The sequence below is a fragment of the Heteronotia binoei genome, chromosome 1 (genome assembly GCF_032191835.1).
Source record: "Heteronotia binoei isolate CCM8104 ecotype False Entrance Well chromosome 1, APGP_CSIRO_Hbin_v1, whole genome shotgun sequence".
NCBI lineage: Eukaryota > Metazoa > Chordata > Lepidosauria > Squamata > Gekkonidae > Heteronotia > Heteronotia binoei.
The window spans coordinates 133,598,228-133,621,485 of NC_083223.1; the positions used below are offsets into that span (position 1 = coordinate 133,598,228).

Sequence of the window (23,258 nt, forward strand, 5' to 3'; positions counted from 1 at the left end):
AGGGCTACGAAGGAGACGCCCGGGCAACTCGTCGTCCCATCGCTTCATCGCTGTATCGCTACTTCGCAACGACCGCCGCCATGACCAGTACCAGCGGGAACACCGGTCACATCGAAGCTTTCGACCACACGAAGCCCGAGGGATGGGAATCCTATTCGGAGAGAGTCGATTGCTACCTGAGGGCGAATCGAGTAACCGAGGACGGCATGAAGCGGGACGTGCTCCTGAGCGTCTGCGGGGCCGCCACCTTTGAGATCGCAAAGGGTCTCTCGGCGCCCGCCCGCCTCACGGAGAAAACGTACACGGAGGTCGTCCGCCTCCTCACGGGCCATTTCCTGCCGCAGCCGTCGCGGGTGGCCCGACGGTTCCTCTTCCACAAGAGGGACCAGGCCCAGGGAGAATCCGCTGCAGACTACCTGGCCGCCCTGCGCCAGATCGCCGGAAGCTGCAACTTCCCGAATTTGGAAGAGACCTTGGCCGACCGGTTCGCTTGGGGCCTCCGCGACGAGAGGCTCCAGCAAAAGCTCTTCGCAAAGGAAGAGCTCACGCTTCAGGGCGCCTTCAGCGAGGCCGTAGCCTTCGAGCGCGCCTCCCGGACGTTCTCCAGGGCCAAGTCGGAAGCCGTCCACCACGAGGAGCTGGACCCCCATCACCCGGACGAAGGAGAAGCGCTCCAGATGCACCGCTCGGCAAGACCAGCCTCCCGAGCCCCACAGCGGCCCCGGGCGAACGAAAGATCGAACCAACGCAACAACGAAGGAGCGAACTGCGCCAGTTGCGGCGACCCCCACGACCGGCGGGACTGCAAGTACAGGACCTGGGACTGCAGGAGCTGCGGGAAGACCGGTCACATAGCGCGGGCTTGCCGAGCCAAGCCCCACCGCCCGCGGCCAACCACGCACCACGAGGCCGCCGAGTCCCACTCCACGGCCTCCACCACGCTACAGGTACTGAACCTGCCCCTGGCCACCCCCAACAAGATTAAGGTGTCGGTCCGCATAGAGGGGGCCCCCGGCCTCATGGAGGTGGACTCGGGCTCCTCCATCTCCATAATTGCGGAGGAGACCCTGAGGCGGTTACACCCCGGCTACAAGAGACAGCTGCGGTCGGCCGACTTTGTACTGCGGGACTTCCAGAAAAACCCGGTCCAGATCGCGGGGTGGGCGAGGGTGCGCGTGGAGCGAGGGTCTTTCAGAGGCCTGCTAGATATCCTGGTAGTCAAGCGACCACTGGCGACCCTGTTGGGCCTCACGTGGTTCGGCCCCTTAGGAATCAGAGTTGAGGTGTCACAAACGACCATGGCCGGGGGGTTCGGGGAGGTGTGCCGAGAATTCCCAGAGGTTTTTGACGGGTCGTTGGGTAGCTACAAGGGCCCGGCCATCTCCCTGCCGCTCGACCCCACGGTCAGACCAACCCGGCTTAAGGCAAGGAGAGTCCCCTTCGCCCTAAAACCTAAAATCGAGGCTGAGCTGGACCGCCTAGTAGCACAAGGGGTCCTAGAGCCGGTCGATTACGCCATGTGGGAAACCCCCATAGTGACTCCGGTCAAACCGAATGGGGACGTGAGGATTTGTGCCGACTACAAGTGCACAATCAACAAGGTGCTCCAGGATAACCCCTACCCAGTGCCGGTTGTCAGCCACGTCCTGGCCGCCCTTGCGGGGTCCAAAATTTTCGGGAAGCTGGACTTGGCACAAGCCTACCAGCAGCTTCCGGTGGACGCCAAAACGGCCGAGGCACAGACGATTGTGACCCATAGGGGGGCGTTCAAGGTGAACCGGCTACAGTTTGGGGTCAGCGTAGCTCCGGGGATCTTCCAGAGCATAATGGACGCTCTCCTCAAAGGGATCCCAGGAGTCCAGCCCTTTTTCGACGACGTTTTAATCGCCGCCCCGAACCCTGAGGAGTTCAGCAACCGTCTCAGGGAGGTGCTCCGTCGTTTCCAAACCGCTGGACTCAAGGTGAAGAGGGAGAAGTGTTTGCTGGGGGTACCGCGGGTGGAGTTCCTAGGATTCGCCGTGGACGCAGAGGGAATCCACCCGACCGAGGAGAAAACCAGGGCCATCGTACAAGCCCCAGCCCCCACGAGTAAAGCGGAGCTACAGAGCTTCCTGGGGGTGCTCAACTTTTATCACACGTTCATACCCCACAAAGCGGCCATCGCGGAACCCCTACACCGGTTACTGGACAAAAAAGCTCCTTGGGTGTGGGGGAAGAAGCAAGCCGCTGCGTTCCAGGCAGTGAAGGACGTCCTGGTCTCTTACGCGGTGCTTCACCACTTCGACGAGCGCCTTCCGGTCATTCTGGCATGCGATGCATCGCCGTACGGGGTGGGCGCTGTTCTGGGGCACCAACTATCGGACGGCCGGGAGGTACCGGTCGCCTACTATTCCCGCACCTTAACGTCAGCGGAGCGTAATTACGCTCAAATAGATAAGGAAGCCCTGGCGATCGTAGCGGGGGTTCACAAATTTAACGATTATTTGTATGGTCGCAAGTTCACGATAGTGACCGACCACAAGCCTCTCTTGGGTCTGCTAGCCCCCGACCGGCAACCCCCCCAAATCCTGTCTCAGAGGGTGCTGAGATGGAACCAATTCTTAAATTCATACACCTACACACTGGTACACAGGGCGGGCAAGGCAATGGGCCACGCCGATGCCCTCAGTCGTTTACCACTGCCGGACACGGGGCCCGACCCAGCACCAGCCCACCAGGTGATGTCAATAGAGGCACTCCCTGACCAGCCCATACACGCTGCCGAAGTGGCAAAGGCCACAGGGAAAGACAAAACCCTAGCGAGGGTGCTCGACTGGGTGGTGAGGGGGTGGCCAGAGAGGGACCTGGGGGGAGAGTTCAAACCGTACAAAATGAGGCGGGAGGAACTCGCGGCCCACAAGGGGTGCCTGCTATGGGGGAGCCGGGTGGTGGTTCCCCCTCCCCTTCAGAAAAGGGTCCTTGCATCACTACATGAAACGCACCCGGGCATGGTGAGGATGAAGGCCCTAGCCAGGAGCTATGTGTGGTGGCCGGGAATGGACGGAGAAATAGAGGACTGGGTCCGGAGATGCAGTGCGTGCCAGGAATCGCGGCCGGACCCACCCAGCGCCCTGGCCACAAGGTGGGAAACCACTAGGAAACCCTGGTCCAGGCTCCACATAGACTTCGCGGGGCCGTTCCAGGGGCAGATATTCCTTATAATCGTGGATGCATACACAAAATGGTTAGAGGTCCTCCCTGTAGCATCCACCTCCTCGGCAGCCGCCATCCGACCCCTGCGCCGGGTCCTATGCACCCACGGCATCCCAGACACCCTGGTCTCGGACAACGGGGCCGCCTTCACCTCGGGAGAGTTCCAGGCTTTCCTTCAGAGGTACCTCATAAGGCACATCAGGTCGGCCCCCTTTCACCCCGCCACCAACGGCCAGGCCGAGCGGATGGTCCGCACTACCAAAGAGGCCCTGGGCAGGATCGTGCAGGGCGACTGGGATCACAGGCTGGCCGCATTCCTTTTTGACAACAGGGTCATCCCAAACCCAGCCACAGGGGTCAGTCCAGCTGAGCTCCTCATGGGGCGCAAGCTCACCACAAGGCTGGACAGGCTGCACCCCGACCGGGCCGCTGACACACGAGGGTCCCCCGAGGTCCGCGAGGCAGCCAGGGGGTTCTTTGCCGGGGATCCAGTGTTCGCCCGCAACTACACCGCGGGACCCGAATGGGTGGCTGGGCGGGTGCTACGGGTCGTGGGCTCCCGTTACTATGAAGTATCCACTGAGGGGGGCCAGATCCTACGCCGGCACATCGACCAGATGCGCCGCAGGACCCTACCCGAAGCACCCACAGAAACAAGAGGGGCAGCCCAACCCGAGGAGCCTACCACAACCCCGCCGCCATCCATGTCGCTGCCGCCTCCTACAGAAGCCAACCAAGCCCCCGAACTCGCCCCGCAACCCTCGGATGCTCAGGCTCCCGAGGAGACGCCGGGGCCCGAAGTCATCACGACTCCGCAAGCCACCCCACGACGTTCGACTCGAGAGCGCCGGCCTCCCACCTACCTACAGGACTATGTTACTAACTGAGGGGGGAGGGGTGTAGTGTATGGCATTCGTAGAACGCCATCATTCCAGACAGCGCAACCATTTCGTTATGACGTACCATCGATAAAGCGTTAGTCCGCTAAAGCCGCGGAGGCAAAGGTGACAACCCGATGCCTCCGCGAAGAGCGCTGGTCATCCGCCAATCACAGCGAGTGGCGGGAAATATGGCTGGCCAGCATTGGACTGGCCAGCAGGGTGAATAGTTCCGGATCTGTATATATGCGGGACCCGGCCCGCGTGTTCCCTCTCTTACCTCGTGTTTGTACCATGCAATAAACTATGTTGCCCTACGCGCGTCTCCCAGACTGGTACATAACATTGGTCCTAAGAAATGATCAAACCTGGTGAGAGATCTAAATGTGACAGCAACAGCTGGGAACACTGACTATAATTACATAAAAGACCAGCACAACCACATTTAACTTTAGAAGGGGCAACTTTTCTCAAATGAGGGAGACTGTGAAAAAGAGACTGAAAGGAAAGGCAAAGAGGGTCAAATGTCTTCAGAAAGATTGGAGACGATTTAAAACTGCAATCCTGGAAGCTCAAATAATAGGTATACTGCAGGTTAGGAAAGGTACAAATAGGTATTTTCAAAGACCTGCATGATTAACTAACAAAGTAATGGAAGGAGTAAAAGGTAAGAAGGATTCCTCTAAGGGTAGACAGCTAGTCCAAGTGAGGTAAATAAAAGGGAGCACAGACTTTGGCAAATAAAATGCAAGCTGGTGATCCGACACATGAAGACCAACACAAATTTTTCTCCAAATACATTAGAAGAAGAAAACCAGGCAGGGAGGCCCTTGGATGACCAAGGGGTAATAGGATTACTAAAGGATTTTAGGGAACTGGTAGAGAAGCTGAATACATTTTTTTGCCTTTGTCTTCATTGTGGAAGATGGGAGGTGAACTGCCGATTTCAGGAGGGGTGTCAAAAGACTGACTGAGGTGACCAGAGAGGAGTTCCTCCTTCTGATGGACAAATTAAAGAGTGACAAATGACCAGGACCAGACGGCATATATCCAAGCATTCTGGAAAAACCCAAATGGGAACTTGCGGTTCTCCTGAAAATTGGCTTCGATTCCTGAGTACTAGAAGATAGCTAATGTAAACCCCATCTTTAAAAATGATTCCCGAGGAGATCTGGGAAATTACAGGTCAGTCAGTCTAACACTGATACCGGATAAATTGGTGACATCCGTTATTAAAGACAAAATTGGTAGGCACATTGATGAACAAAAGCTATTGAGGAAGAATCAGCATGGATTCTGTAAGAGAAGATCTTGTCTCAGAACTTTCCTGTTGATTTTCTGCATCTATTCATTGCCTGTACTGATTAATTTTTAACCTCAGCTCAGTTCCCAAATTATTGAATTTCATTCTTCCTCCACTTATTTTCACTCCTTTTTAATTTTGGTCTCTTTTGCCCTTTCCTTCTAGGTTCATTTACCATATCTTTGTCCACATAATCAATGCTTCTTGCAAAACACTGCACAAATTATTACAAAACTATAAATATTAATAATGTAAACAACATACACTAATTCATCTCTTGAAATACTATCCTTATATTGCTTTCCCTTCCTTTAATTCAACAGTTTCTGGTGATCATCAGATACATGATCTCTGTCATTTAAGAAGTAAGGTTTTCCCTGACTGACTGGCTTTGGTATGATTCCAAACCTTTGAACACATTTTATTGTAATGGGTCACTCATATAACTTACTCAAAGGGTGATATACTAGAAGATGAGTCTGAACTAAAAAGAAACACAGAAGTAGCTGATGGGATTGTATTTTCATATGCAGGCATGGATAGGTATCTTAGAAGACAGTCCATAAACACAAAACATTCTATTCTAGTACATCAAGTTCGCAGTAATATTTCAGCCAACTATCACACAAAAATGACCACCAATCACTTTAATAACCTATAAACCATTTTATTCACCAACACTTTAAATTTGAATCTCATCAATTTACTGGTTTCCAGATGGAACAGACAATGAAGGATACATGCCATTTGATCTTGGTCTACTGAAGGGACCAATTAATAAGGAACAAATCCATTTGTCATTGGAGATTCCTTTGTCTGGTATCAAGATATAAACCTCTTGTAGACAGTATTGTAGTAATGTAACACTGGAGTGACACAGTCACTAATAACGAGCAAGATTAAGACACCTGAAAGTCTGAGGAACAGGTTTTATCACTAGGAAGCATGAATCTTTTCCATGCTCTTGACAAAGTGATAAAACAAACGAATGTTTCTAAGAGAAATTGCTGAGAACACATACCTAAAAAGGTCTGTGCATGACTCATAAAACCAAACCCAAACAAACTGGGAATTTATGGCTCAGTAGTATTCAGTGTTCCCTTCTGACTTCATCCTCACCTGCTTCCAGCCAATTTCACTGCTTCAGCAAGCTCTTCTGCCTACAGCTACAGCTTCCAAATAAATAGTGGAAAGCAACTGATGGCTCTAAGGCTTCAAAAAATTATAACAGAAGATTTACTATTTACAAAAAAAAAAACTTTTTAAGACTCAGACAGAAAATATTAGAATACAAGCAATGTGAGAACATGGGGCAAAGTAGAGGATGAGCAATGAACTAGTACCTATTTGGAAGCCAGAAGCAAAATAGAAAGGAACACACTAGTATTAGGAGAATCACATGTAGTTCCTTTATGTGAGGTTCCCCTAGTAAATGAGATTGTAGTATCTCAAAAGGTCTCTTTACTATTCTTCTGATGAAATATATAAAAAGGATCTTATTGGGGTGAGTCACAATTTCCACAGGCAAAAACACCTTACATACTCACCCCACAAAATATTTTTATTTATTTAATTTGTTTATACCCCACTTTTCTCCCTAGTGGAGACCCAAAGTGACTTACATTGTTCTCCTTCCTTCCATTTTATCCTCACAACAACTCTGTGAGGTAGGTTAGGCCAAGAGCATGTTAGCCTAAGTCACCCAGCAAGTTTCAATGACATAAGTAGGGATGCCACCTTGGGTCTCCCAGAGATCAAGTTCCTGTGTAGCTGCTGCACCAGCAAATCTGGTTACTTAGAACCCAGGAGTTTTTTATAAGGATTAGGAAATATCACCTGTTTTACTCTGGCTTATTTTGTACAAGTAGGCTTGCTTGGTTGTTATGGCCGCTTTCTTTTGTCAGAACTGCGAGGTTATGCACGGGCCAAGTATCTGCTTAACATCTATCAAGTCAGTCACCAATTCAAGACTCATTTTAAGCTTGTGTCCTGGCACAGAATAAGACTTGTAAAGTGAAAAACAAACTATAATTTAGGTGCACATTTAATAGATGAAGCATTTTATTTCTATAGAAAGCAAAAACCCCTTGCCGGGGGGGAAGTGTAGATGACTGGGGAAAGCAATGGCAAACCACCTGTAAAAAGTCTGTCGTGAAAACATCGTAATGCGACGTCACCTCAGAGTTGGGAACGACTGGTGTTTGCACAAGGTATTACCTTTTAAGTAGTGCTTTTATAAAAGCACTACTGCAACAGAAGGGGCAATTGGAGAAAAATAGAAACTGGAAACAAAATGTAAATGTACAGACTGAGAATGCACTTGGCCAAATATTACAATCAATTTTTACTAAGATAAATAAATACACTTAGAAATGGTAAACTCTAAATGTTTGCAGCTCAAACTTTATCCTAAAAAATCTAATCATAAAATTATATTTGTAGCATGATTTACACAGAATGAATCACTGACTTTGTCTTTAACAGGATTGAGACACTTCAAAGTTTATACACACATGTGTAAGCTTGGCCCCCATTGGATCCATGTTGACCACAAGAACCAATATGATCATTTGAAATTCTTTTAAATGCCATATTAAATGTAATATATTTTTTCATAATGATTGATTACATATCTATGTAACTTGGTTTTTAAAAATTCTTTTATGCCATTCTCATACCATATATATGCCTTTTTATCCCATGCACACATCATATATCATTTATTCACAATTCAAACTAAACACTTAAATGTGTTAATTTTAACAGGCAAGAGTCAATGTTAGGTGCAGAAATAAAGATTCTCAGATTTGTTTCTTGGGGTGGGGGTGGGGGGAAATGAAATGGAAATGGTGATATTTGAATCAAGCCAGAAGAAGAGTGTGGCATCAAACTACTTCAGTTAGAAATCAGGTGCCCAGTTAACATTTTGACCACATTCAGGGCAAAATTGGTTGTTTCTGGATTATCCCCAAATTATTATTAATTTCCCCATATGCAGACAGGGAAGAAGCTTTTTTCACAGGTCAGTACATTATCAAACATACAATGAAGGAAGATTGTACTATAAAATGAAATGTCTCTCCACCCATGCTTAAAGATGATGTAGTACAAATCACAGGGCACTGAAATGCCAAAGTAGGAAGTCAAAAGAGTAATCGGAACAACAGACAAGTTTGGCCATGGAGAACAAAATGAAGCCAGGCAAAGGCTAGTAAGAGTTTTGTCAAGAGAACAAGCTGGTCATAGCAAACACCTTCTTCCAACAACCTAAAAGGCGACTCTACACATGGGCATCACCTGATGGGCAACACAGAAATCAGATTGATTATATACTCTGCAGTCAAAGAGTTACTCATTGCAAAATTCAGGCTTAAACTGAAGAAAACTGGGGAAGCCATTTGGCCATTCAGGTTTGACCTTGATCACATCCCTTATGAATATACAGTGGAGGTGAAAAATAGGTTTAAGGAACTAGAGTTGATAGACAGAGTGCCTGAAGAACTATGGATGGAGGTTTGTGACATTGTACAGAAGGCAGCAATCAGCACCATCCCCCCCCCCCAAAAGAAAGCAAAGTGGCTGTCTGGCGAGGCTTTACAAATAGCTGAGGAAAGAAGGAAAGCGAAAGGCAAAGGTGAAAAGGAAAGATTTCACCCAACTGAATGCAGATTTCCAGAGAACAGCAAGGAGAGAAAAGGAGGCCTTCCTAAAGGAACAATGCAAAGCAACAGAGAAGAATAACATAATGGGAAGGACAAGAGATCTCTTCAAGAAAATTGGAGAAATCAAGGGAACGTTTTATGCAAAGATGGCCATAATAAAGGACAAAAACAGTAGGGACCTAACAGAAGCAGAAGAGATTAGCAGGAATACACAGAAGAATTATACAAGAAGGATCTCAATGTCCTTGACAACCATGATGGTAAAATCGCTGACTTCGACCCAGACATCCTGGAGTGCGAAGTCAAATGGGTCTTAGGAAGCATTACTAACAACAAAGCGAGTGGAGATGACAGTATCCCAACTGAGCTTTTCAAAGTCCTAAAAGATGATGCTGTTAAAGTGATGCACACATTATGTCAGCAAATTTGGAAAATGCAACACTGGCAACATGATTAGGAAAGGTCAGTTTATATTCCAATCCCAAAGAAGGGAAATGTCAAAGAATGTTCAAACTATCGCACCATCGAACTCATTTCACATGCCAGCAAGGTCATGTTAAAGATCCTACAAGCTAGGCTTCAGCAGTATGTAGATCGGGAACTACCAGAAGTCCCAGCTGGGTTTCGGAGAGGTAGAGGAACTAGAGATCAAATTGCTGGATTATGAAGAAAGCACGGTAGTATCAGAAAAACGTCTATTTCTGTTTCATTGACTATGCTAAAGTCTTTGATTGTGTGGATCACAACAACTGTGGCAAGTAATTAAAGAGATGGGAGTACCAGATCACCTCACATGTTTCCTGAGAAACCTGTATAAGGGTCAAGAAGCAACTGTCAGAACGGGATATAGAACAACTGATTGGTTTAGAATAAAAAAAGGAGTTCGACAAGGATGTATATTGTCATCCTGCTTATTTAATTTATATGCAGAGTACATCATGCGGAATGCTGGCCTGGATGAAGCACAAACCGGAATTAAGATTGCCGGGAAAAACATCAACAACCTCAGATATGCAGATGACACCACTCTAACGGCAGAAAGTGAGGAGGACCTAAAGAACCTCTTGTTGAGGGTGAAAGAGGAGAGCGCAAAAGTAGGCTTGAAACTCAACATCAAAAAAACTAAGATCATGGCATCCGGCCCCATCACACCTTGGCAAATAGAAGGGGAAGACATGGAAGTAGTGACAGACTTCACATTTCTGGGATCCAAGATCACTGCAGATGGTGACTGTAGCCATGAAATTAAAAGATGTTTGCTCCTTGAGAGGACAGCTATGGCGAACCTGGGCAGTATAATAAAAAGTAGAGATATCACCCTGCCAACAGAAGTCCATATAGTCAAAGCGATGGTATTCCCAGTAGTAATGTATGGCTGTGAAAGCTGAAGCATAAGGAAGGCCAAGCGCAGAAGAATAGATGCTTTTGAGATGTGGTGCTGGAGAAGAATCTTGAGAGTCCCTTGGACTGCAGGAAGATCAAATCAGTCAGTCCTAAGGGAAATCAACCCAGACTGTTCCTTGGAAGGTCAGATACTGAAGCTGAAGCTGAAATACTTTGGCCACCAAATGAGAAGGGAGCACTCACTGGAGAAGATCCTGATGCTGGGAAAGACAGAAGGCAAAAGAAGAAGGGGACGGCAAAAGGTGAGATGGCTGGACAGCGTTACTGATGTAACAAACATGAATTTGAGCAGACTTCGGAGGATGGTGGAAGACAGGAGGGCCTGGCATGACTTTGTCCATGGGGTCGCAAAGAGTCGGACTCGGCTGTGCGACTGAACAACAACAAAAGCACCCAGACAACACAATCACTAGACCTAACAATGTTAACTACACCATCTCAGGCTCATTCACTTGCTCATTTTATAACATTGTATATTCTATTAAATGCCAACAATGCACTACATAGAAGAAACAGGTCAAATCCTACACCAAAGCAGAAACAGACGCAAATCTGACCTCAAGTATTACAAAACTGAGAAACCCATAGGAGAACACTTCAACTTTTCTCCTTCCATGTGGTCTATATGTGGGTTTGCAACCCAACTTCATGTCTAAGGTTGAATCACCAATTATCAAGAGTCCCCCTCCCTCTGTGCACAGGGACGGTTCTGTGGTGTGAAAGGATACGTTCACCAACTGTATAACGGGTCCCTTCTGAGGGAACATTCCCCCTTTCTTTAGCAGAGTGCTCTGTTTCCTCTTGATCCTTATGCTTCCTGAAAAAGAAATGGCTGCCATTTTTGGAGTGGGACACAAGTCCCCAAGAGTCTTATCTCTGTGCCTGATTGCTTCTCCAGATCAGATACCTTGGCCTCAAGGGTGCAAACTCATTCCCTTAGCACCAGGAGCTTCTTGCACCGAGGACACACCCATGACTTCTGTCAAGCTGGCAGATACATATTACACTCAGTGCAATACATTGGATATCCCTCAGGTGTTCTACTTTCATAATTGCTTTTTAAAACCCCATTTTAAATAAATTTCCTATTATATAGATCTGTGAGTGGAAAATGTGCTATCATTTTAGGAATGTGGGGAGACTAGTGCCCTGGCTTCCTCACTCTGGTGCTGAACTCACTTGTCTGCTAACCTAGCTTGTTTGTTCCCTTGTTCCAAACACTTTGTCACTGTAGCTGCATTGCCAAATCCCACTATTTCCCCACCTTTCTATTTTAAACCACAATAAGTTTTTAGCATGTCTATATTTTAATTTTAAAATAATATCTTTAATTGCATTTGTCTGTATCCTTTATAAAGTTTACTTTACTTTACTATATTTGATTTATATCCCGCCCTCCCCGCCAAAGCAGGCTCAGAGCGGCTCTGCTACCTGGCATTACATTTTATGATACACATGGCTCAGCCCCGCAAAATCCCATTTGTGTCAAATCCATCCTTTATAACAAATGAGTTTGACACCCCTGCTATACATTCTTTATATCAGTACAATTTATGTTATGTTGTGTGTATATATGCATACTTTTTTGAGGGAGAGCTGGTTGTTAAACAGTTACCAGAACACCACTGGATGAAAGATGAGTTGGTTAATGGCTGAGAAGGAAAGAATAAGGCAGGGAAAGGGGAGAGGTTTTAAGTGCCAGGAGAATGGAAAGAGGAGACCGTATGGATAAGGGGATACATGGGAAAGTGAGGTGCCACTCCACAAGTCCTTGAGGGTTCCCCACCATGCAAAAGAACCTGGTCCAGTGGCTGACACCACACGACTGTGCCATGGTTTTCCTAGAGGAAGGCTGTTGGAGGGGTAGGAGAGGGCATTGTAATGGCATTGTACCTGTCTGAGGTTCCACCCCTCCTCAAACCCCACCCCTTAAATATCCACGAATTCGAATTCCCCAACCTATCTGCCTCCCTTTATCTGCCCCTCTGCCTTCAGCTTTCCATCTCCTTCTCCCTCCCTGCAGCTTCTACATAGGCTGTCTTTCTCCACAGTGGGGGGTGAGGAACCAGATCAGCTTACATAATTCTCTTCTGCCCCCTTTGATCTGAACAACAACCCTGTGAGACGGGTTAGGCTGGAAATCTGTGACTGGTCTGAAATCAGTCAGTCAGCTTCCACAGCAAGGACCTGGGTCCGGCAGACCCCATGGTGAAGCCCTAACTCCTATGCCCTCCTCAAAGTCTACCACAGAATCTCCAGGAATTTCCCATCAACATGGAAAGATACCATTGAAGGCCTCTGGGCGAGAGTCTGCCATCTTTGCTGTCTTCCCACCCACCAAAGTGAAGGCATTCACTCCCCCCCCACACACACCTCAAGGGGATCTGATCTCTGGCATCTGGAGAGCAGTTGTGGTTCTGAGTGATCTCCAGCCCTCATCTGAAGATTGGCAACAGTGACTCCCATGAGGAAATTGTTGGTTTGGAGTCTGTGGCATTGTACGTCTATGAGGTCCCACACCTCCTGAAACCCTGCCTTCTCTAGGCCCAACCCTTTAAATCTCCAGGAATTTCCTAACGTGGAGTTGGCAAGACTATCTCCTTCCCTTATCTTCCCCTCTGACTTCAGCTTTCCATCACCTGTGCCCTCCCTGCATCCTCTGTATAGGAAAATTAGTCTTTCTTCACCGGGGGCGGGGACCGAAGCAGTTTACATCATTCTCTCCCCTCCCCCATGTGATCTGAACAACAACCCTGTGAGGCAGGTTAGGCTGGAAGTCTGTGATTGATCTGAAATCAGTCAGTCAGCTTCCACAGCAAGGACTTGGGCAGACCCCACTCTGAAGCTCTAACTCCTATGCCCTCCTCAAAGTCCACCACAGAATCTCCAAGAATTCCTCACCAACCTGGAACTGGCAGGCCTAGTCAGCACTGGGCCCAGTGAGTTCTTCCTCAGAGGCCTGTAGTGAGACCTTTCAGTCCAACAGACTATCTCTGACAAAATGTTTAATAGGGAGGAGTCATCAGCCATTACATCAGCTTATAGCATTCCCCTCTCCTCTCCCCCCTTTTATCTGAGCAACAACAACCCCGTGAGGCAGTTTAGCCTGGTTTGAAATCATCCAGTCAGCTTCTACAGCCCTCACCTGGAGACTGGCAACAGTGGTTCCCCAGGAGGAAAGGCCTCTCCCTCAGAGTCCATTCTGTCACATGAGCCCACTGTAGCCTAATTGGAATAGAAAGAGTGAAGAGTATTGGCAGGTGGAAAGGGCCCCTCCCTGCTGTGAATGAACATTCTTTTCCCCTCAGTTGAAGAGAAGGAACCCAACTGTTTTCTCATGAGCACAGGCCCGTAGCTGGGGGAGGGGGGGCCAGGCACAACAAATCTTTCCCGTTTTATACCCTCACACCTTTTTGCCTGCTCTCAGATGGACTGTCCTGGACTTCCTATAACAGGCCCTGAGGAGAAGCAGTCCTGCTCAGTAAACTCCCTGTCAGGAGAGAACTGTCCCCCTCGAAGGTCAGTGGCCTTCTGCTGGGGTTCTTGCCTGATGGGGCTGGTGGTGGGCGGGGGAGAGCAGACTCAGCCAATGGCATGGCAGAGACAGTGTGAGCCAATCCTGCTCAAGCCACATCCATCCAATAAAAATCCTGAGAATTGTCACCACGCTGATCTCTGTAGTTGGGACTGTTGGGAGATCCTTTGTGATTCCAAGAGATCTCCAGGTTGTCAACCTTAGAAGGAGATAATGAAGCAGGAAAAGAGGAGAGGCTATGGGTCTTTCAGGAAACGGAAAATAGTGTGTGGGGGGGGGGAGTGAGATGCCTCCTGCAAGCTCTTGTGGGTTTCCACCTGTATATTCTAATAGCAGAGTGTGCCAAATCGAAGGATACATAAATCTGGTGACTGGAGCTGTGAATGGGTAAGACAGATCTTTCTAGAGACCTGAACAATGCCCCAGAAAAATCTGAAAAGTAATGCAGAAAAATCTGAAATGCAAAACAAAAACCATTGCTGGGTTTTTAAAAAACCCAAATGATACAAGGAGCACCTGCAGTTTTATAAAACAGATTCCCTCAGTAGCTGTTGCTAGGCAAACACAGCATTTCAAGGCTTGGTTTCTGTGAGAAAAGGGCAGAAGGAGGAAGCAAGGTTCTTTCAAGTGGCTGCTTTGGTTTATGGTTTATGATTTATTAAATTTATATCCCGCCCTCCCTGCTGAAGCAGGCTCAGGGTGGCTCACAACCGATAACTCACAATAAAACAGTTCAACCTCATTAATTACATCATAGTTAAGATAAAAATTAAAACATTAAAACAGTCAGGTGCTAATATCATTTTATGTCATTTCATTTCCGATGGCGTTCTATAGTTATTAGGTATCATTCCCTACTACTGTATCGGTACTTCGGAATCAATTGAAGGCTAGCCGGAATAGTGTTGTCTTGCAGGCCTTGCGGAACTGGGCAAGGTCCCACAAGGGCCTAACCTTCTCCGGCAACTGGCCTTTGAAGGAAGACTCATTGGGACCAAGCCTGACAGCAATTTCAATAGCATCTGACTTGCACGGCTCATTTAGACCTGGTTGTCTCAACAGCCACCCAATGAAAGTCACTGTTGTATAGCAGTTAGAGCTTCAGAGCAGAGTCTGGGACACTAAGCTTCAAATCCCCATCATGCTGTGGAAGCTCACAGAGTGCTTTGGGGGCAGTAATAGACTTTCAGCCTAACCTACCTCACAGGGTTGTTGTGAGGAGAACAAAGGAGAGGAGAATAATGTAAGCTGTTTGATATGCCAATAAAGGTATATGATGATGATGATGATAATGATGAATGTAAGCTGTTTTGGTTCCCACTATGGAGAAAATGAGGTATAAATGAAGTAAATAAACAATATAGCTGAAAATGGGACTCAGATAAAAGGTAGGTTGGTGAATGGCTGAGATGGGAGAGAATAAGGCTTGGAAAGGAAAGAGGATATAGGGATTGGCAGGATGATGGAAAGAGGAAATAGTGTGGGGAAGGCAATAGAGGAAAGTGTTTGACAAGTGTTTGAGGGTTCCTACCATGCAAGTGGGTGGGCCTGGTACCGTGGTCACCACCATATAACTGGACCATCATTTTCATAAATAGAGGCTTCTGGGATGGGGAAGACAAAAGGGCTGATAATTTTAGGTTGGCTGTTGGGTGGTAAGGGGGGGAGAAGAAAGGAGGAAAAGGGGAGAGGTTATGGAGGTTTTCAGGAAATAGTGTTCAAAGTAGTGGGGAGGGGTCCTTACAAGTTCCCACTTGCCGGGTTGTTTTTGTAGCAGGAACTCCTTTGCATATCAGGCCACACACCCCTGATGTAGCCAATTCTCCTGGAGTTTACAATAGGTACTGTATGAAGAGCCCTGTAAGCTCTTGGAGGATTGGCTACGTCAGGGGTGTGTGGCCTAATATGCAAAGTAGTTCCTGCAACAATAAAAGCCCTGCCCACTTGTATGCTATAACAGTGGCTGTTCTCTTTGTTGCCTGTTTGTACAAACTGCACCCATTTTGTTCAATGTGCTGTGTCTGGGTTTCCAGTCAACCAATGTTGTCTCTCTGTTCTAAGTGTGCATGGCAGGAGACCAGAGAGATATTGCTCTGTGCCAAACACCTTGTCATCTGAGCTGTTAAGTGTCCTTCCTGGGGTTTATATAGTGCTTAGAAGGGCTGTGATTGGCTACAGACTTTGCTGAGTATCCTAAGCTGTGCTGAAGTTGGAAGAGGGAAGTTAGCATGTGTAGGTGGCATTTTTCATTCTCTGTGTGTTCTATACTTTAAAAAGGATTATCCAGGGCGGTGTTTCCCATCTGCAGGGTTGCGACCTGGCACCGGACCACAGAAGCCTCTGTGCCGGATTGCGGGGGCCTCCCATCGAGGTCTCGCTGCTGGACAGAGCTCAGAGGGGCCTACCGCGTCCGTGCGGCGGCCCCAGGGTTCCCCGAGGCCGGGCAGAGCTCAGCAGGGCCTGCCGCTTCTGTGCAGCAGCCCCAAGCCTCCCTGATGCTGGGCAGAGCTCAGCTGGGCTTACTGCTTCCAGGCGGCAGCCCCATGGCTCCCTGACGCTGGGCGGAGCCCAGCAGGGCCTGCTCCTTTCGCGCGGCGGCCCCAGGGCTCCCTGAGACTGGGTGGAGCTCAGTGGGGCCTGCCACTTTTGCATGGCAGCCCAAGGGTTCCCTGACGCCGGGCAGAGCTCAGCAGGTCAAGCTGCATGGTGCAGAAAGTCAACATTTTAAAGGTGTGTTGCTCCCATCCCCTTTCCGTTTTTCTTTCAGTTCTTTTCTCTTTCTTCCTTTTTGCTTCCTTTCTTTCACTCCTTCCCTCCTGTTTTATTCCTTCCTATTTCCTTTCTCTTTCTTTTTTCTGTTTGTTTCTAACTCTCTCACCCTCTTTCCCTCCCTCCCTCCTTCCCTTTCATTCATTCTTTCTTTCTGTCTGTCTATTAGTCTTTCTTTTTCCCTGTCTATTTGCTTTATTTCCCACTCACCGTCTCTCTTTCTGTCTTTCTCTCTCTCTGTGTGTGTTCAAGATACAGCTGCATTGGGCTTAGGTCCAATTCCCACAATACAGAGTCCTCACAGCCACACCCTATGTTGGGATTTCTGAGCATCTCAGACACAATTTGAATTAGGACAATGAAATGAAATTCATTAATTTGCATACTCTATGCAGGCCCCGGGCTAAGGGTGCGTGCGTCCCAAGGCAGCCCCCCGACCTCCACCCCCCCTTTGGTTTTTTTTGTGCATGTTGCATGCACACCCCTAATGACATCCCTTCCCTCCCTGCAGCCGCCCACCTGCCTGTTGATCGCCTGCCTGCCTGTTGATCGCCTGCCTGCCATCCCCTGCCTGCTGCTTCCATCATCCCCACCCACCCCCGTGCCGGCTGCTGGTTTGGCAAAGTCTGGGGGAGGTGTTTGGCAGTGTCATCATTATTCACTGCCACATGCGCCCCCCGGACTTTGCCGAGCTGGCAGCCAGCGCAGAGGGTGGGAGGAGATGGTGGCGAGCTAGGGGAAGTAAACGGTGGCGGGCAGGCGGGTGGCCGCAGGGAGGGGAGGACGGTGGCCAGGGAGGCAAATGGTGGCAAAGGCAAACAGCGGTGGTTGGGGCAGGAAATGGCGGTGGCCGGGGAGACAAATGGCGGGGGTGGCCAATGGCAGCAGCCAGGGTGGGAAATGGCGACAGGCCGGGAGGCTAATGGTGACAGGTGGGGAGGAAAATAGCGTGCAGGGAGGCAAATGGCGGTTGTCCAGGGTGGGCGTGGAGGCAAACAGTGGAGGGTGGGGTGAGAAACGGCAGAGGGCAGGGAGGCAAATGGCATGGAAGCAAACAGGGGCGGGCGCAGGGAGCGGGAGCACCTCATGGCGCCCCTAGGCCAAGTGACACCCGAGGTGGTGGCCAACTTTGCCTATTCCCACGTGCCAGCCCTGACTCTATGGACAATTCTATTCCTTTCTCTTTCTTAATTCCTTGCATTGCCTCCACTTGCATCTTTTCAGTTTCATCTAGAAACACAGTAGCAGTAGCTTAATAGTAAACAAATACCTGTATCTTTCCAGTTTTCTGCTTATAACTTTTCTTACAGTCATTATGACATTCTTCTTTATCCCTACCGGTTTGCACTGTAGATCTAAAGTAGCAGAGGCCTATTTTAGGCACTGTACTCCAAGGAATGCTATCTAGCTGAAGGAGGCATAAAGGATTATTGTCAGGCAGGCTGTTAACATGTGAATGATATGGGAAACTTTTTTAAAAAAAAATGGGTCTCCAAGATCAGAAGATACTGAGGAATTCAGTTTAACATTTGGTGAAGAAAGCTGAGAGTGGGAGTTCTCAAGGCAGTGTCTGGGTATTTTGAACTTGAGGATTGTATTATCCATTTGTACCATATATTGAGCTCCTCTTCAGTGTCTTCCTCCTAAAAAGATAAAAAAGAAGAAATGGAAAAAGTAATGAATAACACTTTGATTTCTGAAATACACCTACAGAAGGAATTTATTTGGATCAAGGTCACAGAAATCCAATTATTATTAGTGCTAATTGTTCAATAAATCACTTTTTTCTTTAAGCAGCTAGATATTAATGGGTCAAAGTATTGCCATCGCTGACTTTCTGGATCACACTGGAATGAATATGTTTGGAATTAGGTTTGCCAGGGTTTCTCTGGCTGCTGGTGGGGGATGAGGAGCTAGGGTTACCAGCTCTAGGTTGGGAACCTCCTGGAGATTTGGGAGTCCATTCTTCAAAGCATCTGTTTTCTTCAGGGAAGCTCATCTCTGGATTCTGGAGATGAACTATAATTTTCAGGAATCCCTGGAGGCTGGCATCCCTATTTGGAATAGATCTGAATAATATCTATTCCAAGACTCTACAGGGCGCTCCATTGATTAGTATGATTAAAATACTAATTTAGTAAAATATTAGAGTATTATACTGATAAATCCTAGTGTTACCAGGAAACATATATCGGTTTAAAAAAACCAAACTTGGCTGTATGGCATGACGGTATAATTTGGGAGTCAAAAATAGGAGCTGCAGAATTTTTGAAAGGTTATATAGGCTATCTGAATGTGCATTCTGTTTTTAGTTTAGCTTTGTGCTTAACTCCATACTTGTGGAGAAACAACTTAGAAGACATATGACTTCACTGGGATTGTAGGCTAAACTTAGATGTTATAAGAGACATGGAACTCCATGTCTCCTTACCGTCTATTCCTTGTAATGTCTAAGGTAAACAACATGTCACATGACATCATGCTGTGCATTCCCCGCTCCCACCCCCAGCAGCCAAAGCTGTGAAGTGTGGAGACAGACTGTGTGATCATATAATATCACTGATATTCTGTGTTATATGTTATAAGGAAGAGGATGCAAAAATAATATTAATGCCAACAGACCTCTCTGTGTCCTGTTGGAAAAAGCACAATGGGGCCCTATCTGAATGTTCTCAAAATGTCAGCAACTGGATTAGATATTGTCAGTTATGATGTTTTGTATTTCAAGGAAGAGCAAGTCTTTTCAATGTTAGTGAGTTCACTCAATGTTCATTTTACAGGCCAGGCTCAGATAACAGACGTCACGGTGGCAGACAGCAGATGGCTTGCACCAGTGACAAGGGAAGCTTGTCCATGGAGTCCGCCAAGGAGACCCGCTTCTGTGCTGTGTGTAATGATTACGCTTCAGGCTACCATTACGGCGTTTGGTCCTGCGAGGGCTGCAAAGCCTTCTTCAAAAGAAGTATCCAAGGTAATAATGTGAAAGTTAGCCAGTCTAATTCACAGTCCAGAAATTAAGGGGATGTATCTTTCTAAAAAGACTAGATGTAAGTTTGTAAAGATTTATTATTGTATATCTGATAATCCTTAACTACATTGCAAATGCCTTTGTGGTAGCTAAACTGCTCTTCAAGAACAATATAAAAACTTGTACATTTTTTAAAAAATTGTCTTCTGTGTTTGCAAACATATTTTCTTATATGACAAATATGTTGTGCATATAATTTGTTTTAAAGGCTGAGTGTTTAGGGGGAGGGCTGTGGCTTAGTGACAGAACATCTGTTTTGCATAAAGGATGTCCCAAGTTTAATTCCCACCATCTCCAATTACAAGAATCAGGTGGTAATGATGAGTCAGATCTCAGCCTGAGACCATGGAGAAACATTGCCAAAGTAGACAGTGCTAAACTTGATAGACCAGTGGCCTGGCTCAGTGTGAGGAGTAATACAGTGAGTGCTCAGGGTGAGAGGAACATTTCCAGCATCTCACCTAGTTAGGCACCAAAAGATTGAAACAATCTCCTTCTTACTCAGACACTGACATTCATGCATTCCAGAATATGCAAGTTCAGTCTGGGGTAGGGTTGCCAAGTGGCTTTGGCGGGGGATTTTTCTCTTGAGTGTAAAGCCTGCCCAGCACGATGATGTCACCCAGAAGTGATGCCATCACACTGGGCACATTGCACTGGGGACACTTTAGGGTTCAGGTAAAAACTCTATGGTCCAGGTGATGTCATCGCACTGGGCACGTTGCACAACAACAAAGCTCTTTGGGGGCAGGGATCCCTCTGGCAGCCTGCTCTGTGCTGGCGGGTTGGCGGCCCCCAAACTGGGGGAACCCCTGTCCCAGTGGGACCTTGGCAGCCCTAGTCTGGGGTTCTCTACCCTGTGTCTCATATAACAGTCACACATGATTTACAGTTTCTCCTCAGTTCCCATATATGATATCTGATTTGGATAGTGACTGTGGTATGTGTGGAGGAGAGGCTTCAGCCTTAGTGTTTTCCCAACCTGTTACAGAACTGATGATGTGCTGTTTAGCACATCACCCTGCCCAACTGTTTCAGGTCAAGAAAATGGCATAGGAAAAAGGCTGAGGCCCTTTCTCCATGCATTCCACAATAGCAATCCAAAACAGGAACCAGGTGTCCTGGTACTAAGGCAAACCTACAACTCTTGCATGACTTTTATAGAAGATAAAGGTTGCGGACCTCAGACCCAAGGTCTACTCTTTACTGTGTCTTGTCTTCCTGCATCTTATTCCTTCCTATAATGCTGCACACTCTTTCAAAATAAAAAAAACATCCCCCCTTGCATTCTCTTATCTTGCCCCCTTTTTGTGCTTTTCCCAGGGAAGTGCTCTCTGTATAACGATCCTCTCAAACTGATGATTCCAATGTAATGTAGCTACTGGCTGATTCAGTTTTAAAGTATGCTTTTTAAACAGCTCCTTTCCATAATGAATATTCTCTCACACAAATGCCACTAAACACTGTTCAGATCAGTTTAAAAAAACTGGTCAGAATGTGTTCTTTTATTTATTTATTTGTGATCAAGATGATACACTATAGTTTTCTCCAGATAACTGAGCAAAAAAAGAAGCAATTTAAAAAGAAGCAATTTTTGTGGCATAAGCTTTTGTTAGCCTAGAGTTAATTTCATCTGATAAAATAAAATCTTAGCCCTCAGAAGTGAACTCTTGAGGTTTCGTGACTCTTCATTTCACTGTAGCAGATGATCCCATGGAATTTTTTCTCAGATAGAGGAATGCCCACTAAGTAAAAATTTTGGTTTGTGGGAAATATAATTTTTGTCCCGGAAATCAACACTGTATTACTCCTTCTAAACAGAAACAATTTTTTTTTTAAAGGCATCTCACTGTGCCTTTTTCTTTCCATCTCCATCTCCATTGGGAGCAGTGACCATAACGTTATTGATTTCACCATTTGTATAAATAGAGAGCTGCCCCAAAAGACTGGTACAACCACGTTTAACTTTAAAAGGGGTAAATTCTCTGAGATGAGGAGGCATGTGAAGAAGAAACAGAAAGGAAAGGTAAATACAGTCAAAACCCTTGGGGAAGCTTGGAGGCTATTTAAAACTACAATCCTAGAAGCTCAGATAAAATATGTACCACAAGTTAGGAAAGGCACATACAGGTATAAGAAAAGGCCTGCATGGTTAACAAACAAAGTAATGTAAGCTGTAAAAGGTAAGAAGGACTCCTTTAAGAGGTGGAAAGCTAGTCCAGGTGAGATTAATAAAAGGGAACACAGGCTGTGGCAAATCAAATGCAAGACTGTGATTAGGCAGGCAAAAAGGGACTATGAGGAGCATATTGCAAAAAACATAAAGACCAACAATAAAAATTTCTTCAAATATATTAGAAGCAGGAAACCAGCCAGGGAGGCAGTGGGGCCCTTGGATGACCAAGGGGTCAAAGGATTACTGAAGGACGATAGGGAAATGGCTGAGAAGCTTAATGCATTTTTTTCCTCCGTCTTCACTGTGGAAGATGAGAAGTGTTTGCCCGCTCCAAAACCACTTATTTTGGAAGGGGTGTTGAAAGACCTGAGTCAGATTGAGGTGACAAGAGAGGAGGTCCTACAACTGATAGACGAATTAAAAACTAATAAGTCACCAGGTCCGAATGGCATACATCCAAGAGTTCTGAAAGAACTCAAAGTTGAACTTGTGGATCTCCTGACAAAAATATGTAACCTTTCATTGAAATCTGCTTCCGTTCCTGAGGACTGGAAGGTAGCAAATGTCACCCCCATCTTTAAAAAAGGATCCCAGAGGAGATCCGGGAAATTACAGGCCAGTCAGTCTGACTTCAATACCGGGAAAGTTGGTAGAAACCATTATCAAGGACAGAATGAGTAGGCACATTGATTAACATGGGTTATTGAGGAAGACTCAGCATGGGTTCTGTAAGGGAAGATCTTGCCTCACTAACCTGTTGCATTTCTTTGAGGGGGTGAACAAACATGTGGACGAAGGAGACCCAATAGATGTTGTTTACCTTGACTTCTGGAAAGCTTTTGATAAAGTTCCTCATCAAAGGCTCCTTAGAAAGCTCGAGAGTCATGGAGTAAAAGGACAGGTCCTCTTGTGGATCAAAAACTGGCTAATTAAAAGGAAGCAGAGAGTGAGTATAAATGGGCAGTCTTTGCAGTGGAGGACGGTAAGCAGTGGGGTGCCGCAGGGCTCGGTACTGGGTCCCATGCTCTTTAACTTGTTCATAAATGATTTGGAGTTGGGAGTGAGCAGTGAAGGGGCCAAGTTTGCAAATGACACTAAATTGTTCAGGGTGGTGAGAACCAGAGAGGATTGTGAGGCACTCCAAAGAACATAAGAGAAGCCATGCTAGATCAGGCCAATGGCCCATCCAGTCCAACACTCTGTGTCATACAGTGGCCAAATTTTTTTTTTATATACACACACACACACACACACTGTGGCTAATAGCCACTGATGGACCTCTGCTCCAAAGGGATCTGTTGAGGCTGGGTG

At 46.8% G+C, this 23,258-nt stretch overlaps 1 protein-coding gene across 3 annotated transcripts in view; it reads left to right on the top strand.

Annotated features, from left to right (window-relative positions):
• The window catches only part of ESR1 (estrogen receptor 1), a 387,454-nt gene that overhangs the window by 205,627 nt on the left and 158,569 nt on the right, over positions 1-23,258 (top strand). For all 3 annotated transcript variants that reach the window (XM_060240922.1, XM_060240931.1, XM_060240927.1), the window contains one exon: positions 19,524-19,714. In XM_060240922.1, coding sequence (XP_060096905.1) covers positions 19,524-19,714 — 191 coding nt within the window. The remainder of the gene's footprint in view (positions 1-19,523; positions 19,715-23,258) is intronic.